The sequence below is a fragment of the Cottoperca gobio genome, chromosome 15, assembly GCF_900634415.1.
Source record: "Cottoperca gobio chromosome 15, fCotGob3.1, whole genome shotgun sequence".
In the NCBI taxonomy this organism is placed as follows: domain Eukaryota; kingdom Metazoa; phylum Chordata; class Actinopteri; order Perciformes; family Bovichtidae; genus Cottoperca; species Cottoperca gobio.
Window position 1 is genome coordinate 13,814,772 of NC_041369.1, and position 20,228 is coordinate 13,834,999.

At 39.5% G+C, this 20,228-nt stretch overlaps 2 protein-coding genes across 2 annotated transcripts; both read left to right on the plus strand.

Annotated features, from left to right (window-relative positions):
- The first annotated feature begins 1,888 nt into the window (after positions 1–1,888).
- LOC115020471 (phosphoglycerate mutase 1) lies at positions 1,889–6,199 on the plus strand. The gene is made up of 4 exons (XM_029450522.1): positions 1,889–2,179; positions 3,135–3,409; positions 4,165–4,345; positions 4,834–6,199. The coding sequence occupies exons 1-4, from the start codon at positions 2,041–2,043 to the stop codon at positions 5,001–5,003; spliced, it is 765 nt and encodes a 254-aa protein (XP_029306382.1). The 5' UTR covers positions 1,889–2,040; the 3' UTR covers positions 5,004–6,199.
- A 1,034-nt stretch (positions 6,200–7,233) lies between these two features.
- Positions 7,234–19,672, plus strand: slf2 (SMC5/6 complex localization factor 2). The gene is given in 22 exon segments (XM_029450462.1): positions 7,234–7,389; positions 8,073–8,110; positions 8,789–9,324; positions 9,817–9,987; positions 10,293–10,338; positions 10,911–11,419; positions 11,421–12,311; positions 12,428–12,510; positions 12,613–12,726; positions 12,826–12,993; positions 13,530–13,635; positions 13,722–13,809; positions 13,899–14,040; positions 16,381–16,468; positions 16,609–16,785; positions 17,112–17,206; positions 17,343–17,430; positions 17,579–17,695; positions 17,906–17,983; positions 18,129–18,215; positions 18,632–18,700; positions 18,835–19,672. Coding segments are annotated over 22 exon segments (4,131 nt in total). The 5' UTR covers positions 7,234–7,345; the 3' UTR covers positions 19,231–19,672.
- Positions 19,673–20,228: the final 556 nt, after the last annotated feature.

Genomic DNA, 20,228 nt, shown 5'->3' on the forward strand with positions numbered 1-20,228 from the left:
TCCAGACATAAATATAACATCTCACTGTGATCTAATCATTGCTGACTAATCAAAATGATAAACAGTGACTGAAGTTACCACTAGGAGGTGCAATAGGATCTCACGAAACATGAGTTTGACTATTTCCAAGTTTGAAGTTTGTTTCTCTTTTTTGCTACCTCAAAGAAATCCACTGACAGTAGACATGTAGCCTAATTCTATCTATTATCTAATATCCTTCATGGGTCAGTATAAAAACAGGAATGTTAAGTTAAATATGTGTACCTCTTCCAGTGGTTTTCATGTAATAACAAATAAACTAAAGATAATACTAAAAACTGTAAGGTGCTCTACTAATTTCTTGATGCATCTTAATCATAATTTACTATAAAAGACAGCTTGTGTGCTTTCCACATTTTCCTTATTCAGCTATCCTTGTCAATCAGCTGATTCATCTCAGTCTGCTACAGGGAAGTCAGGTTGAAAGCTAGCGATTGGACTTGAGTTGGGTTAGTTTTGTCAAACCACTCTTTCCACAGTCAACAATGAATGTTCATGTTTGACAATTAAAACAGCCTATAATATTAAAATCCCTTTAAATTAAAATGATAGTGGCTATAAAAACAATTAAAGGGCTGGGAATGTCACCATATAACTGGTTTACCCTCTCTTGGAGTCAACTCTTTTTTATCATATAATATTCTATTTGTTGAGTTGTATTTTCATAAATGCATGTGACTACTGTCCCATGCAGACCATTATACAGAGTGCAGAATGTATCTTTTCACATTCTGGGCGAGGGAAAAACAAAATAAAATGTTGACATCATACAGTCAGCTGTTTCCGGTTTCCAGATTACAATAGTGAACAACAGCAACAACAACACAGTCAACTATTATGAGATGGTTGGGGAGGAGTCCTCCCCTTTATATAAATGTGCAAATATAGCCTACTGTATATACATTACACATGTATGTGTTACAAACTGAGGTTTTGTTGGCCAATGTGCAAGGCAAATGCAGTATTTCATTCCTAAAGCTCCTCAACAAAGGGCCAAAATGCATCCATATAAGTACTGTTCTTTCTTTCCATCATTGATATTTTCTTATGAACCTGTTACTGCTCAAACCTCGATCTTTAGTACTCTGTAATTTGTTATGTCACACCTCCTATCTCTCATACCAAGCCCCGATTACTTATTTCAAATGTAGTGTTTCTCCTCAAATCTTTATTTCTTAATTAAATCCCTAAAGATACATAACGTGACAAGTCACATGGTGCTGCTCTGAGTCATTTTTCATTTTGGTGCTTTAAAATGATTGTAGTTACTGGGCTATAAAAGTAACAACAACAGTTGTGGTCAAATCTTTTGCTGGTCAAGTTTACCACTTGCAGATTAAAATGAGGAAACGCAACAATTGGCTAAGATGTCCATAGGACCCTGGGTTCTTAGCTTAAAGGACCCTTTCCTCAAACTTTTATCTTCCTAAATGTATAATTATATAATGTATACTCCCTCGAGGGGTCATTAGGGAATAAAGAAAAGTCTAAATGTCCCTCTGTCAGGTGCATTATTTAAGCTTAGATGTGAGTTTGCAACAAAATTAAACATTTGAGCTACATTGTACACTGTAGGATTATAACAGGAGAAACTATACTCAGCTGTAATTAATATATAGATTAGATATTTGTCTTCCTTAATTGCATTGTTTTATTTTTTAATATAGATAGATATATGTGGGGTTTATAGTGTAACACAATGAAAAGTCAATAAAGTGCAATGTACAGTATGAAGGTCAGGGAACAGCCCTGCCGCTGACGCCCACCGCTCTCATTGGTAGAGAAATGAACGATACGTACTTTAGCGAAATCTCATTGGATGTGAAAACCAGGAAGTGTGGAAGTAACCAATCCTCGGGACAAAATTCACAGGTTTGACAGCAATCGAGTGGATCTGTCTTCTTCTCTGTAGTGGGGAGTTATAAATGTAACATCTTCAGCATCTGTTATTAAACAATTGTTTAATTAACTAACTTTCATTCAGGCATATTATAGTCAATCATGGCTGCCTACAAATTAGTGTTGATTCGCCACGGAGAGAGCAACTGGAACCAGGAGAATCGCTTCTGCGGCTGGTTCGATGCAGATTTGAGTGAAACCGGGGAGAAGGAGGCAAAGAGAGGTGGACAGGCCCTGAAAGGTGAGGAAGAACTAGTTAAATTTGCTGCCATCATCCATTGTACTGTCTCTGAAATACTGTAGGGCCAAATGGACGGCTCCGGTTGCACAATGGCCTCTCTGCATCAGACCGTCGACTGCCCCTGAACATGTCAATATTAAGTGGAAGATGTGGAAACGTGCAGAAGTAATGCCTTTATAATGCTTCTCTGGTTTAGTGCTATTACATGACAATAGATTAATTTCTCATTAAAAAAAAGCAGGATCCCTTTTTAATAAATGCAATCCTCCTGGACTTTGACCCCAGGACAGCCTGCACAAATTGAAAAATATAGTAACTTGCATTTGTGGTTAATTTTCTTAAATTGACATCGTGCATCTGACTTGCTCTGTTTCAGCAACAGTAAAGCAATACATCACAGAAGAGACATATAGGCACATTACTATACACTGAAAGTAGCTTCATTAAACCACACTGCAATGTAGCAAGAGCTGCAACCATTAGTTGATTAATCATTTGGTTAATTGAAAGAAAATGAATCGGCAACTATTTCGAAAATCTATTAATGGTTTCAGTAATCCAAACATTCTCTGGTTCCAGTTCCAGCCAATTGTGATAGTTATTCTTTGTTATACATGACAGTAAATGAAATATCTTAAGTTTTGAGGGCTGTGAAACAAAGATAATGAAAACAGTCATTACTTGTAGCCCTAAATGTAGCCACAAAACATCTTGTATTTTCAGTTATGCTCGAGACTCTTTAGATAGTATCATTTAAAAGTGATGTTTGATGCAACAAGTGCAGACTTGTTGTGCGTAGAAGGCATTGTGGGGGAATGCCTTCTTTCAGTCTTATTGGTAAAACTAACTAAAGTAAAACTAAGACGGCGTCACAGTATCAAAGTGGAATTTTTTCTTAACAATTGCAGTCCAAATGCATTAAACACCAGTGTCCCGCACTCTCTGAAATTTACAGATGCCGGCTTTGAGTTTGACATTTGCTACACCTCTGTGCTGAAGCGGGCCACCAGGACACTGTGGCTGGTCCTGGACGGTATTGACCAGATGTGGGTGCCTGTACACCGGACCTGGCGGCTGAATGAGCGACACTACGGAGGCCTGACAGGGTTAAACAAGGCAGAGACAGCCGCCAAGCACGGAGAGGCTCAAGTAAAGATCTGGAGGCGCTCGTTTGATATCCCACCTCCCACAATGGACCCAGACCATGCCTACTACAGTATCATCAGCAAGGTAAGACATGATAACTACAATACATGCTTACAATCAAGAGATTTGTTTGCCTATAAGGAAATAAATGGCTTCGTACATATTGACCATCCAACGACACACAAGCATAACAAAGAAGTGGCATTACTAGAGGCTCTTCTGTCAGGCCCTATAATCAGCTGCTGTGTCACAATGAATGAGTGAAATCAGCAGAAACAACTGACAAATGTTTTAGAGTGAAGATAGTGGATTCCAGGTCTGTTTGTTCAAATGAAATCTAACAGATATACCACACACTGGAGATACAGCCCCGCACTGTTTTGAAGCATGTGCCCTAATGTTGTTACCTAATAGTATGTCCAAGGGGAGTTAATATATGACAGTAGGTCTGCTCGGTTCAAGTTCAAAGTTCAGTCAAGGTGGAAACAAACTAATCAGAACTCTGCATGGACCGAGGTTTTCAGAAGTTAAGATGTAGTAACTAAGCTGGCTAATGGTGGCTGTCAAAGTTAAGTGGTCAGCAACATGTTGATTGTGTTATAAGAAGAGTGTCAGCTGATTCTTTCATGCCTGCAAATGACAAATACGCATGTAACCATATTGCTTTGATATAACACTTTTACTTACTCTAACTTAATGCATTTAGTTCCCTTCCTATTCCCAAATAAGTGTACAATAAGTCTATACAGAAAAGGATTAAAGACAAATAGATAAAAAATGTAGCTGTCTCTATTCTGGCCTATTATATATTATACAAATTGAGATTGTCCTCCCTGCAGGATCGTCGCTATTCAGACTTGACTGAGGACCAACTTCCTTCCTGTGAGAGCCTTAAGGACACCATCGCACGAGCGCTGCCCTTCTGGAACGAGGAGATCGCCCCTCAGATCAAACGAGGAAAGAGGGTGCTCATCGCTGCCCATGGAAACAGTCTGAGGGGGATTGTTAAGCACCTGGAGGGTCGGTGGCATTATAATATGAATAATGAATACTTTTATGATGCCTATAATGTTCAGTTTTTGTGATACTGTCGTAGAGGTGTTCATTCCATTATATGTTTAGCATTGAGGTCATAGTTAGCGGTGTTGTTGTTCTGTACTGCGTTATATTGGGAGGTGTTTCTAATATTCTGCTCCCCTCATGTATATAAATAGAGAGGACAAAACATTAGAAACTCCTCAATATAATGTAGTCCAGTACACTACTACTACAGCCTCAATTATAAACGTATCATTACATTTTCGGTCAATGTCAACAAAAAGTGAACATTATAAAATGTGTCAAGGTAGAATTTATGGCAGAGCTGTTGCACTGAATTACATTAGATCGTGCATGTGTACCTAATAATAAAGTGTTTATCAAGTTATAACACGTTTATAATGAAAAACAAGAATGTGCAAATTCACTAACTTCTGTATGCAACTGTTTGTATGTGCTGCAACCTGTAGGAATGTCTGACGAAGCCATCATGGAGCTGAACCTGCCAACAGGCATCCCCATACTCTACGAGCTCGACAAGAACCTAAAGCCTGTGAAGCCGATGCAGTTCCTGGGAGACGAGGAGACCGTACGCAAAGCAATGGAGGCCGTGGCAGCTCAAGGAAAGGCCAAGAAGTAAAGACACAGCAAAGTCCCCTCTGTGTGTGACGAGTATGTTGTCCCTAACAACTGACCTCAGATTAGTTTTTTTTCCTAAATCTCCATTTAACATTTCCATTTAAAACGAGTAATATAGTTTGTATTTTGTTTGTCCTAGGCAGGGATGTTGAATGTCAGGTTAAATAGTAATTAAACCAAAAACGGAAGAAATAATGAAATACTGGCTGTGTCACACAGTTATAAAATAAGTGATGTTTTCTTGCTACACACGAGGCTTAAAGTAGTGTGATATCGTAGTCTATTATAATTTGATTTAAAAAAAGACTTGATGAGATTTCTTTAAATGAAAGGCAACACTGCTAATGATAACATATTTCCTATCTCACTTTTCAAAGCATTTCATTGATCGATAAAGGGAAGTTTGCAATCTCTTGAGAGCCGGATAGGACAGTTTGACAACTAAACAGTCCATTTCTTTGTCTGTGAATCTTATTGGTGCCGTGTCCTTTGTTGCTGTCTGTGTTGAGTCTGACAATTTGAATTTTCTTTTGTGTTTAATTAATTTGGTCCAATTTTAACGGTGCCAAACTCTGCATTGCTATCAGTATTGCCTTGTATAAGTGATAAATCCATTATTTGGATTATAGACAGTACCATTGAAGCATGATTAACAGAAGATAAAAGGTATACCTTAATTTTTGTTACGTGGTTTGTCCACCTTGCTGTCATTGTATTTATGTGCCTCCAGCTCTTTTCCTACAGTAAATGCCTACAGCTGTCCTCACTGCCTCAGAGGGAAGGAATGTTAATTTTATGAAAACAAAAAACATGTCCCATTATGTCTTAAAGTATTGTAATTTTTCTTTTTTAAATTTAAATTCCTCTGTGTTGGTTAAATGTACCCCGAAATCTCTGATGGTAAAAAATATAGGCTTCAAATCTAACATTGTTGCTTCTGCTTGTCTTGTCGGACACACATATACAGTTCATTCCACATTGTGGAAGAGTTACACTCTAACATCAAGTCTAGCTTGTGGTCAAACTATAAACTTGCCTTGACTGATAGTTACATACTGACCAAGTTTTGGTATTTTTTTCTAAACTGATCCATTTGTTGTCAAGCTTACTCACCTGTATTTCAACAGCCAGTGGTAGAAAGTAACCAATTCAGTTAAGTGCTGTACTAAAGTAACATTTTTAGATACTTGTACATTACTTGTGTATATGTTACTTTATACTTGTACTCCATCCACTACATATCAGAGTGAAATATTATACTTTTTACTTAACTACATTAATTTGATCTACTTTACAGATTCAGATATTATTATTATTATAATTATTATTATTATTTGGCTCTTTTTGCCTTGACATGATGATATGACAGCAGCCTATATACAGGAAAGGGGAGGAGAGAGAGAGATGGGATAACATGCAAAAAAGGGCAGCAGGTTGGATTAGAACCAGGGTGGGCACTCATTTATTTAAAACAAAATAAAATCGATTCATAAATTATGATTTATTATAGATGAAGCTACCCAGCACCATATAAAGTAGCCTAATTGAAATGATCTCCACCTATACCTATGAACACATTAATAATGATGATACAATTATATTATATAATATGTATTATTCTGAAGTTAGCCATTCCGCATAATGAGTGTTTTTAATTTTGTCATTTTAAATCTATTTGATGTTAATACTTTTGTAGTTAGGAGTTTTACTTACTTACTTACTTACTTAATAATTAAACTATTTCGACACTGTCGTGTTACTACTTTTTCTTAAGTACAAGATCTGAGTACTTGTCAACAGCATAATTAAAGTCTTATTAAAAAATGTAATAATCTTTTTTTCTCTCTTTTTAAAGAAATACTTACCACCCCTCTTGAACAAACAAATGGGAAACTTGACCAAAATAAATCATAAAATATAAAAGTTGCTTGTTTATTCAACATTTTATTCTCAAACGTATTTAAGCAACAACTCCCAAACAGATAACCTGTGAAATATTTTCCTCTGGTCAGTCAGTGAAAGAGAACAACAACCACTGACTATATACAGTCATCCATATTTTGTACCCAAAAGCCGAAGGTCACAAAAAAGCCATGAGTAATATTTTTCAATCGAAAGTTTAAAGCAATATCAATTTGTTTCTGTGGCAATTGGAACCTGTGCATTTTGTCGCAATATACCTTTAACTTGGAATACTGCTAGACTCCAAGTTCCACAATGCATTTCGGGTAACGTTGGTCGATTTGGCAACAGGCGGGAGAGGATCACATTGATGAGATGTTTTTAGCATTGGAGCTCTGAGTCCGTTATTGTCGCTGTCAGTGGTTATAGACAGTCGGACTAATGCTCAAAATGAGAAAAGCAACGGAAAATCAAGAAAATACTCGGTAAGAATTAACTTTGTTTGCACTTCATTGTTAAGTTGAAAGCGCGTTAGCTAGCTAGCTAAACACAGCACTTCCTGAAACAACGACTTGCTAATATTGCATTGTATTTTGTTAGCCAGGTACTGTCATTACGACCGTTCCGTAGGCGCTTAAAGTACGTAGCCACTGCCAAGCACTATGTACAGACTTAACTAATAACACTGCCTTATTATTTACACAACGTAAACACGTTGTTCATGTCACTTAACGTTACCCTGCTAATGTTAACTACCTATTTTTTAAATTGCCAGCATAAGCACTGCAAATATTTAGCTTTTTAGTACTTAGTAACCGTCTGTTTGTGATTGCTTGTGGTACTGCTGATGAATAATATAATGTAAAAGCGACACAAGTTCCCCCCCTGAAGCTTCAACATATTTCTGCTGTCACGACGTAGCTCAATGATTGGCAGAAGTTGACTAACAGGTGCCTTCCTTGTTCTGGCTGTTGTAGGACAACTCGTGCTAAGTGTGTCGTTTTTGCAACACATTGCTGTTGTAGGACAACTCGTGCTAAGTGTGTCGTTTTTGCAACACATTGCTGTTGTAGGACAACTCGTGCTAAGTGTGTCGTTTTTGCAACACATTGGTTCTGTATCTTCTTGATCCCATGATCAGTTCCCCCTCTTCTGGCTTTTTTTGCAGAACACTTATTACAGAATACTATTCCCCGAGGAATAAAGGTAGGTCAAACAGTCGCATATGCAGCGTCAAGAGTTGCTGTTTCATACAATTACAGTGTATTTAGCTACGTTGACACCGTGATGCTTGCCTTAAAGAAATTGTTTTTCATGGTGCACTTTAACTCACTGTGTAGTGATAATGTCTGGTAGGCAAACAGTTATCAGTTTAGTTTTTATCATAGTTGTTTTTACTGGTTACACCTACCATACACTAATTTTTGTCTGATACAACAACCCTATAAACATCCCTTATAAACAGGGTAGTTATGGAAATTATGTGATGTGATATGTTGTCATGGTGATTGTAATGATAGAAGTTGTTTGGATTTGCATGTTGCCTAACTGAAAATGTTGTGGATGCAAATGTATTTGGGTGTGCTTGAGCCACCACTGTTAAGTCTTGACATGGCAAACAGTGAATGCAATAACCTGCAGCTCTAAGTAAGACAGGTTCTTATGCATTGCCTAAAGAACTGTTTCCGTTAAAATGATGTACCTAGAAGAATCCCTTTATGTCAGGCAGCATGACAAGGAAACATGTCACTTGACTAATGCAGGAGCCACAGCCATAGAGTCATGGGCCCTGACTGACAACATGTCACGCTTGAGCATTCAGTGGCACCAAATATTTTAGGATATGCAAGACCATAATGCACAAATGTTTCTTCTGTTTTTCAGTGAATGACCTTGTGTTCGAGCAGCGCCCCCGGCCACATTTCACACCTTTTCTTCAGGAGACTCCAATGAAGCCTTCTGAGCTCCCCTCTTACCCATTTCCCAGGAGAATGTTGCCATTTCAAAGCCCTGCACCGTACCACAGGGACAGAGGGGGTCCACCATGGCCCCCTCTTCATTCTCCAGGACCAATCCATTCATCAGGGTTTGTTCCAAGCAGCCCAACGAACATGAGTTCCATAGTGAACAGGTTCCATCTCATGCCGAGGGGCAGACTGGGTCCTCAGCAGCACCAGCACCATCAACCTCCAGGGTTTTACTGCTCATCGGGGTTTGCTGCAGTCAGCCCAACTAATACTTGTACTACAGCTAATAGGTGTCCAAGTGGCTTTCAGCCTGTATTTCCTCAATTTATAAAGGATTTAAGCAACCGCTCTCCACCTTCCCACATCAGGAGAGATCAAGGGACTGAATCCAGGGACACTTTGACAAACTCAGGAAGTCAAAATGTAACAGCAGAAAGACAAGAATCAAACAAGGTATTGTTTTCTCTTTTTAATGTCATTAATAAAACCAAGGCTACATTCACGTTACAATTAGTTTTTGGCCAAATCCAATTATTTTTTTATTTTTTTGCTAGTGGACACAGAAATCCAATTTTTTAAAATCAGATTTCGGAAACTCATGTGATCCTAATTCCGATACATATCCGATCACTGGCCACAGGACCACTGTGAGCACGGCTGTGAGCACGACTGTGACATGCTTTCTGACGGTAACAGCTTGCCTTATCTTGGCGCTGACAGAGAATGTAGCCCTAAAGTTTTGGAATAACTGTTGCGTTTTTTTATTCACAAAGATGTCGGATATGGGTATCTTCAAACATGAATGTGAACAGTCTGAGGGAGGGGAAAAAAAATCAGAATTGAGCATTAAGCCCTGTAATGTGAACGTAGCCTAAGATTGTTCTTGGTTATGACCTGTACAACAGTAAAGCAGTCATGATGCTGAATTTTTGTGGTTATTGTTAGGCTCAAACCAGCGATATGATGGGTTCCATACATACTATTGAGCTCCACAGGCCTCATATGACCCCATCATTCAACAACCGAGAAATTCAAGAAGTTAGCCCGCTGCCCCCCTCAGACTCGGAGCATTGTGGGAACAGCCAGTGGCCCCACAGCCCTGTAACCCCTTGCCAGGTAAAATTTGTCATATGTTTAATGAAACTTCAAGTTTAGGGTTTTTGGTAATAGATATTGAGTTTAAATAAGATAAATAACATTTGCCATGGTGTTTAGTTAGTCAGTGTACTGTGTTTATGTAACTGATTGTCTCTTGTAAATGTGCCAGTGTTAAAATTGAACCGCTAGTTATTTTTAAACTATTCACCCAGATGTAGCACAGTCTTTGATAGTGTGAGATGCATGGTTACGCTGTTATTGCCGTTTTTCCACTACAAGAAGCCTGCTTCTTAAAGAGTCAATTTGTTCTTTTCTTTTCTTAGGACCAACAACGTAAACAAACATCTTCAAGTGGAAACCCAATTCTAGGTAATATTGTCAAAGTAAATCTGCCCATTTTACACATTTCCACTTCTTACTTATAAAGCTGAGATTATTAATCTTTTAGTAATTTTGTTGGCACTACAGGGACAATGGATATCAGGCACTGAATTTGTAAACATGTTTCCATCTTGTAGTTTGTTTGCAATTGACCCGTATGTAACGTGAAATCTGTTTACTTGAGTGATAAAAATAGATGGCACTGGAAATTTGTTTTGCACATCTAAATGGATTGACATTTCTCATTAGCAGTAGTAGTACAATGATGATCTTCAGTGCAATTGTATATGTTCACTCCCTATTCCACCATAACAGATTAAACATCAAGGTCAGATCTTTAATTGAAATGTCAGCCTTAATCTTGCGTAAACGTCCCTTAATGTCCTTATCATTTACATTCACAGGAATGACTTACTATGTTCGGACACTTGTACTCTTTACTTTGCTAAATACCTGGGGAAAAAATATGAGCAAGCTGTTATTTGTACTTGCCACATATTGCTCTTGGTAACAGATTGCCATATATGGGTAACTGGTCTGTCTTTTTTTTCTGTTCCCAGTAATGGACTTGAATTGCTCATCTCAGAAGAGGCACTGGGATTCTGAGGACTGTAACGACAGTGCTAAGAAACCGTGTCTTCCGGGTATAAACTCTAGCAAAGCACAGACACCAAAACCCACTGTTGGCGACTCTGTCAGCACTTCCCTTCTGTCTCAGCCGTCAGCCGTCTTGGAACTGTCACCCAAAACCACAGATAACCATCTGTGCACAGAACCAGCATTTAAACCCACCCAGTCATCCTGCGCATCACTGTCACCCAAAACTTGTGTAAATAGAAGACCATCAATGGGGGCAAAGCAAGCCTATATAAATTCCACCCAGAATCAAACATTGGAGATTATACAGTTAAGATCACCTTCAAAGGCAGATGAAGAAAGTTTAAAGAAAAGAAGCGAGGATAACGATAAATGGGATAAATCAAGCTTTTTGTTGTCCTCTGAGGTTCCCCAGAAGGACACTGGTAGCTCACCTCATGTTCAAGTAGGCAGCCACAACTCTAGTCACACTTCACCGTAGTTCCTCAGTCCTACCAATAAAGACCCTGAGCAAAAGTGATCACGCGGAGAAGAGCGGAAAGTCGGACGGTAACATTTCCAAAACAAATTCAGGTTCTCTGAGTTGCCGCACGGTAGAACGGAACAAACCTGCCCGCCCACGAAGACCAGTTGCAATCCCTTATGATATAGATAAGCTCTTCACCCCTGATCCCATGACCTATGTTGTCGGCTCTGGACATAAGACTGCAAAGCCCAAGGTGGAGAGGGTCAAATCCACCACCTCAGAGAAAACTTGTTCATCCAGCTCTGTGACCAGCTCCAGTACTCCACTTACTCGATCCTCGTGTTGCAAAACTAGTTTTCCTCATTCAGTGGATACAAAAGTCTCTGCCTTGTCATCAGCACATCAACCAGAAATCTTCTTGCCGACTATAACTTTAGAGCGGGTAAAACTTGAAAAGTTAAAATATAATTCCTCTAAAACCAGTGAACTCAAAAACAGCCCCATGACTTCTTCTGGCAGGCAGTTTAAGGATGAGAGTGTTAAATCTGATGTGAAATGCACATCGCTCCTCCCCAACAATGTCAGACCCTGCGCTTTAGAGCCTGGCACCACAACTTCTATATATCGTTGTTTTCACACGCCACTACTGGAGAGGCAGGCAAGTGAAGGGTGTAGAAAACCAATGAATGAAGAGGATCCCATAGATGTGGAGCTAGACCTAGGCCTGAGCTTTGCATTAGATTTGGATCTAACCCAGAGCTCCCATAGCAGTGAGGAGGAGCAGCTGCTTTCCCTTCAGGAGATGATGGAGCGGGTTACAAAGCCTCCTGATACACCAGAGAAAGGAGCCTTCTCAGAACCTAGTACACCTACACATCACGGCTGCCAGTCAAAAACTGTAAGCTTCACATGTCTTGTCTTTATTGTACATAAAGTTATGAATGTATGATCATGAACTTGCTGAGCTAAAGGACCAGTAAAACCAGTAAGTGATGTTGGTTGTGTTTCCCACAGCAGCCAACGCCATCCAACACAAAGTCAGGCAGCTACAAGAACAATCTTGACCAAATGCTGAAGGAAATAAACACCAATAAAAGGTACATTATGAAGAAAATGTCACTCCCATTACATTTTAATTTGAGCTACAGTAGCTGCATATGAGAGGAATTAACATTTTCCACATTATCTTTATCCATCAGAGCTAAAGAGATCGAAACACAACTTCTTACTGCATGTAAAGAGGACTTATTGAGAATAGCTGAATATGAGGAGGCTGAGGAGAACCGTGAGGCGGGAGTCTCCACTGAACAACAGTAAAGCCTCCAGAAGTTCAAATTGCACCTTTACACTGGGACACAGTCCTTGCACAGTAGCTAACTCTAATCTGCATTTTCATGTAAATTATTTTCTAGGGAATTCTTGCAACGCTACTCTTTGATGTCCAATGCAATCAGGGAAGTGCCTCCAGGTGAAACTGTGTTCAACCTGGAGAGATTTGGCCGGATCTTCGACCAAGATGTGCTGCAGCTCAGACGATGCATGGTCAATCCACAGGGGACAGCCCAGAAAACGATTCTTTGGTGAGTTATGTTTGTGTGTGGATATACACATGAAGGTTTCAGAGCAACATGTCTCAATAATCGAAGACTAGATTACCATGAAATTTGATAACGGTAATAATTTTCCCATGGCCATTATTCTTGATAATTTTTTAATGTACCTATGACCTTTCATCCCATCCATGTCAATGTATAATATCAAAATCATCAAATTGATGCTGCACATTCATGCTTCCCAGAGAATTGCCTTTTTCTGTTTTGGACACTGCTATAGCTTTCCTCTTGCACAACCCTAAGGCCAATATATGGAACATATCTCATAATCTACTCAGATGATAGCACATAAATGCCTTCAAGGGGTTGGACCTTTTAATTTAAATGGCTCTCCCTTTGGCCACCATCAGAACAAACTACATTTTTAGCCAAACCACTGGAAAGATAAAACCCCCAGCACTTTATACTGTGTGATGCAGTAAACATTGTGGCCTATATTGACCACTAGCAAAGCTTTAAACTTAGTTTTGCTTTCTCTTTCTCTCTCCACTTATGTTTCACAGGTCCAGCCCTGCTCAACTGAGCTTGCATGTAAATATTGGATTGTTCCAGGAAGCTTACGACTGTCGCTCACCCTGTCCAACTCAGGTTACCCGTTTTCTATTCAAGGTAGGCCCCAAACACATCTGTCGCATGTCAATAGTGGTTTCTGCCCAAATGTCTAAACTTAGTCATTTTTTTGTTGATCTTGTCAGATGATGTCAGTCCATCGTGAAAGGATGTTATCTGAAAAGATACTACAGACCCTCTGTGACATTGCCTGCACGGCTGCTTATGAGATCGGTCAGTGCCACCCCATCCCAAGCTGTTGGTATTCACACACTATTGTTTGGACATATTGACTTATTTATTTTCTGTGTGTGCTTCCTCAGTCAAAAACGGAAGCCAGCTGTTTAAAGTGTGGGTGCCCAGTTTGGCCGATGTGGCGCTGGTCCTGATGAATATGGGAGTTGCGTTTGTTACTCTCTTTCCTTTTGAGAATCTACAGCCTCCATTCACAGAGGGAGATTTGCTGTAAGTAGCGTTCCTGTTTGTAGAATTGCTCATTAATTTCCTTGTTTCCTGCTTAAAGGGCCTACGAAATGATATTACGTCAGTTATTGGGCTTGCTATATGATAGAGGGTGCATATCTATTGTGAAATGTGCCATATATTTTTATTATTGATGTATTCGTAATAAATCACAATCATAACAGCATAAAAATGACTTCCGCTAACAACAATCGATCGCTGCGCTGAGAGCATTCACTTCGGCAATGTTCGGGCGATGACGTCACAAGTGGAACACAGCCGCCGCCAGTGTTCGTCTGCGTTGAAGCGTCCAGCAAAGACTGCTGTCAATTATTACGAGAAAGAACGGACAACAATCGATCGCCAAGGACAATTGTGAAGCAATGTGTTGTATGGGGATGTGGGGCCGACTCCAAATCTAGCTTTCTGCGGCCAAAACATGATAAAATGTCGCGTTTATGGACAAGAGAAGTGCGTCAATGAAACCGACGATTTGTGGGCAGCACTTTGAGAGATCGTGTTTCGAACACACTGCTCGCCAAGGAAATGAGATTCAAAAAGAATTTAAAACTGAATGCAGATGCTGTGCCTACAATACTGCCGAGACCCCAGCCAGCACAAGCCAGTACGCCGATTCAAACACGTCCGCCGGTGCAGAGTCCTCCACCAAAGAGACGACGAAATGCATTCGCCAGAAGGGAGAGAGCAAAGGTAAGCTGTGCTACTTGTTTACTGTATTTATTGTTTCAAGCATAAAGCCATAATCGGTCTAGGCCTACTGTATGTAACGAGTTTACATGGCTGGCTGATCACCTGCTTGTTGTCTGTCCCTCTTCAAATACCTGTGGTAGGCCTGTCTGCAACACCCAAACTGCCAGACACTTTGATTTGAATCCTGTGTGATCTGTTATGCAGGTTATGTTTGCACCATGTCCCTCATATTAATTTTCTTGGCAGCAGCTTCTTCAATTGCTTCCATAATTATACAGTTTTCACATGTACACCTAAATGTACAAAGGAAGAGTGGTAAGGACATGTACACAATATGCAATATCCAGAAAAAAGGCCAATCTTAATGTCATACTATTTATAGGCCTGTGTTTGACGACAGGCTCGTAAAGCAGCTCATTAGCCTGTTACGTTGTACGGAGGTCGGCTCTATCTAGTAGCAACTTGTTTCACGTAAGTCTCGTAAAGTTACGACATCGTAACTTCCATGAACATCTGGTAAGTGTTCCGGCTACTATAGGCTATAGTGACGTCTATATATATTTAAGCAATAGCTCACTGACAGGCCGTGGTATATGGTCATTATATCACAGTTAAGGGCCGTGGTTCGGCCCGACCATATACCACGGTCTGAAGTGAGCTATTGCTTTTATAACCATGACCATGTGTGGCAATATGAAAGAAAAATACACACTCCAATTTAATTAGTTTTTATTATTAAATAATGATGTTCAAAATAAAATAGTCCCTCCGTTGCCTTCTGCACAAAACATAGTGCGAGGTGGTTGCTATGCAACAACACTAACAGCTAGTGCGGTGTTCTGTTCATTTAGTTTTTTTTCCATTTGGTCGACCTGCTCTTCACGTAGCTCTGCAGGTCGTCTTTTAGGGAAACTATTCAAGGAAACCAAGCTATCGACTCGATATAGGATAGCTTTCGATCTATTTACGATCGAGGATAATTTTACGTTTTATTATGATGTATTTACTATATATTGATAAGTTCTATGAACTATAGTCAAATGTATATACCTGTCTGTGTTCTGTTGTCGCACAGGATCTCTGCCAAATCCAGGATCACCGTCACCATCATCCACCTGTCCGCTCCCGTCTGTGTCTCCATCTTGAACACTGTGTCTCGCGCTGCTCTGTTTCCACCACGTTAAACTCGCCCGCATGATCTAAATCCACGAGACCGGCATCCTCTTCAATAAACTCCTCTTCTTGAAGGTTCAACGAGTCTATTGATGACTTACTGTCACTCGATTCTGTCGATATATCCGAGCCAGAGTCCGACATCGCCACGTCTGCCGTGCTGTCTGTGTATTCAACTGGTGGACTGTGTTCTACTTGTGACGTCAGAACGGCGTCGGGTGTTTCCGGTAGCGGCAATGTCAACATCGGTGGTCGACATACTAAATCGTGATTTATTAAATACTGCGGGCATAGTGTCTTAAATAACACATAATTTTACACCACAGATAGCATTCACTATCAGTAGAAATTCATGTTTATCATTTCGTAGGCCCTTTAAGCTATAAGGTGAAAGTTGTAAAAAATAGTTTTCTTTCATTTCATGCAGTTTAATATATGTGTGTGTGTGTGTTTGTATAGGGAGGACATTTATATCAAAAGTGAGAGTCCATCAAGTATCAAGGAACAGAGCCCCTTCCCTGAACACAACTGCAACAACATCTTGAAGGTGAGCCACACAAGGGGACCAGATGTCTGATAGGAACACGTTGTTGTTGTGTCTGTGAGAGAGAGTTTGGCAGACAAAGCACAACTTCTACAGTCAGATCCTTCACTGCTTTGTTGTTTCTCCTGTGTTCTCGTCTGCAGTACCTGTCTTACTGTATGGGCCTCTGTCCACGGGCATACAGCGACGACGAGCTGCTGTTGCTGCTGACTGTGGTGGGAAGGGTGGGCCTGGACCCATGGCTCATCCTCCAGTCCAATGTGGAACTGTACCCTCTACAGTACAAGATTGTGAACAACATCAGGGACTGGGATAGCATGGTCAGTACATGCAGGCCTCGATATCCTTAAAAGTCATGAAATTTGCATTTTCAAGGCTTGGAAAAGTTTTGGGGGAAAAAAATAAATGAATAGGAATATTTTTACAATTTCTGAATATGTACAGTTGAAACGATAATAATGAGTTATCGCCAATTTCTACAATGTAAATGTATAAATTGTATGTACTTTTCATGATACATTGGTTTAAAGGCATGGAACATTCATGGAAATCCACTGGCTAAAATGTTGACCCTGTTTACCTTTAATTTATAATAACATTAATATATTTTTTTATGTTAATTATTTATTATCTAAAATGTTTTCAGCTTGCCAGAATCTGTCTGGCCCTTACTGATCTGACAGATGACCACCACAACATGTGCCTGCTAGTTCAACTGCTGCCTGACAGCACGCGTGGAAAGTGAGTGCATTTAGCTTTTTTTCTCTGGTCTAATCGTCTCCATTTTCCCCACACAATTAGTCTTTTATTTTATTATTTTTCCGATATTTGATTTTATTGTACTGCACATTAAAAGTTTTCATTTTTGTTGATATAGGCAACTGCGTCGACATCTGAGCCTGTCTATGATCTCTAAACTGTTGGACGGAAATTGCACTTACAGACCTACAGAAAAAGAGTTTCAGGTAATTCGGTTCGGTGTGTAGCCTAAACCCATAACGTTTCCCTTAGATCCCTAGAGCAGCTAAAAACAGTTGTGAAATGACTATCGCAATGTAACGAACGTCTCAAGGAATCTATAGTTGTCCCCTTCGTGTTCTCTGCCATGCTTAGCTCTCGGAACTGAGGACGTACCTGCCCCGTATGCAACCCTCCACCCTTCTCCGAGGCATGCTGAGCTCCTCCAGCAGGAGTCGGAGAGATGAGGACATGGCCATCCTGGACCAACAGGTGAGCATATGAATTAAACTTCAAAATGTTCCCACCTAAAAATGAATTTTAGATTTTCTCATCTTGTTTTTAATGTTAAGTTTGTTTTTATTATTATGTGTAAGTAAAATAGTCTTATAATCACAGAATCTTAACTGAATGTGATTGTGAGTGGATTAAACATGCACATTTGTGTATTGAAAGTTTCTTTCCACTTATCTTGTGTCTCAGACCTACTACCTCTGCTACAGCCTTCTGACCTTGGCAAATGAAGCTTCCAATTTCCAGTTCTTCCCAGCTCATCAAAAGGTATGACTTAAAATGATTTTCCTTTTTTTCTTCTGGTCTCAAGTGTTGGGCCACTGGTTATCAATCAGGTGATTTATTGTGTTGTTTTTTTAATGTCTGCAGATTGTGTGTTAATGTAGCATTGCCTTTTTCTTCTGGCTCTCAGAAGCAGCTGCTGTTTCTGTGCTCCGAGTTGGAAACGCATGTCAAGTGTGACATCAGAGAGAGTGAGAAATGTCTTTACCGGAGCAAGGTGAGTTTGATTTCAAAAAGAACTTCAGGTATTTGTGTGAATCAGCTGTGTATTTTGATGTAGATCCAGAGGCAGTACAAAATTTTTCGACAACACAATTTAAAAGTTGGACACTCTTGATAGAGGTTTGCCATTTCTGAATGCTTTCATTTACAGATTTTGCATTGTAATGGCTATAAGGATAAAAGAGACTCTAGTTATGTATGGTTTTGCTACATTTTTGTAAAAGAATGGAAGACCGAATACAACCCCGGGGAGAGTATTGACCTTAACTCCATCCAATCAATTAGTTTTACATTTATATTGCAATTACAAATTAGTAACTTTGCCTTCGGAGACTTCCAAATTTAGATTGCAAGCCAATCATTAAAACTAAGATGTATTTGACAAGGTCTACTTTCCTCCTCCCCCTCCAGGTAAAGGACCTGGTGGCCAGGATCTACACCAAGTGGCAGATGCTCCTTCAGAGGACCAGACCTCTCCATGTACAGTAGTCTTATACAGACATATGAATATTTTAAATTAGTAGTCCGTTAAAATTACATTGTTGTAAGAGTCCTCCAAAAAAGTCAAACAATTGTATAATTCTGATTTAAAATTCTGTATTTTCCTCCTTTAGGGCAAGTTATATGATTATTGGCAGCCTTTGCCTGTGGATACATTGACGAGCAGCCAAGATGAGCTGGAGATGGACATCAGTGATGATGGAGAAAGACCTGTGATGGAGGAGGAGGATGATGAAGAGAAAACCAATGAAACCAAAGGGGTTATAACGGTTTCTGAGAAGGAAGATGGAGAAGATACAGTGGATTACACAAACAAGACTGGGGACGACATGATGCCAGAAGAAATGGAGGGAGACTGTGCAATGGATGACACAAAAGAAACAGAGGAAGCAACCATGACAGTTAATGGGGAGTTTAACGGAGAGATGTCAGAGATGGAGCCTCCAGTACACGAGCAAATAGAGGCTGGAAACATAGAGCGCGCTGAGGTGGAGACTGAATCTGGTTGAGACCGGTTCCACAGCCGTTATTGTTTCGTTACCTACAGTAATTATTATAAAACTGCAGTAGGCCTTTTTCACAGCAGGCTGTTTACAGTATTGATTCAATTCTAAGGTGTCGCCAATAAAATGAACAATATCTCTGTTCTATTTAAATGTCCCAATAACTCACAATAATGTGACTTAAACTGAAGAAGCTCAATTGAATTCAGCCATAACTAATTTCACTTTTTACACCTGTGCTTTTATTGCTGTGACATGTCAAAATCTGTTCTGTGAAAAAGTTGTTAAATTGCTTTTGTAAATAATTCCCGTTGACACATTGTCTTGTTTGTTGATTTATTGTTATAATTTTATTAAATTCCCCTTTTGGGAAAATATTTTTTTAATGATAAAAAGTATTTTTTTATGGCTGTAGCCAAACATAAAATAAACTTTGTTTACATGTTAACAAAATTCTTTGTTGCTTTTGTTGTCTACTCTACTAACGCTTTATGTTAAGGTACTAGTAATAATGATATTATGTGTTAATAATAGCTGGCAACGTCTTGTGGGAGAAAATCCCTGACGCTGGGGCCGGATGTCTTCAGGATCTTCACCACACTATAACAATACTTCTTTATTGCTTTCAAAAATCAACAGTCAAAGGAGTTTCAATAGAATAAGAGTTTACTGAAGAATCAACACAGTACAGCAAACCCGAGTCGGTCTATGGAGTGACTGAATTACAAATGTCACACCTCTTAGTTTATACATTTTCCTTATTTTTCAAAGTTGACACCATTGTCCCAAAAGGTCAGTGAGAAGAGAAAGGAGGTGTACATAATTCAGACTGTTGCAGGTGTTAGTCAAACACAAGAATACAATTGTCTGTTTGTTATGATGACCTTCAGTTTACCTAAGGTACAATGATCGAGTTTGACGCGTAGGGCTAAAGAAAACATTGCCTATCTGAAAGGAGGCCCAGAGAATACAAATAAAGTTACAGTGATGTGCTGAGCGAGTCA

Excerpts from the sequence above, each read along its gene's own strand:
- LOC115020471 (XM_029450522.1), top strand. The coding sequence starts at position 2,041 with ATGGCTGCCTACAAATTAGTGTTGATTCGCCACGGAGAGAGCAACTGG. Across the intron at positions 2,180-3,134 it reads AGGTGGACAGGCCCTGAAAG|ATGCCGGCTTTGAGTTTGAC; the intron begins GTGAGGAAGAAC and ends TGAAATTTACAG. Across the intron at positions 4,346-4,833 it reads GATTGTTAAGCACCTGGAGG|GAATGTCTGACGAAGCCATC; the intron begins GTCGGTGGCATT and ends TGCAACCTGTAG.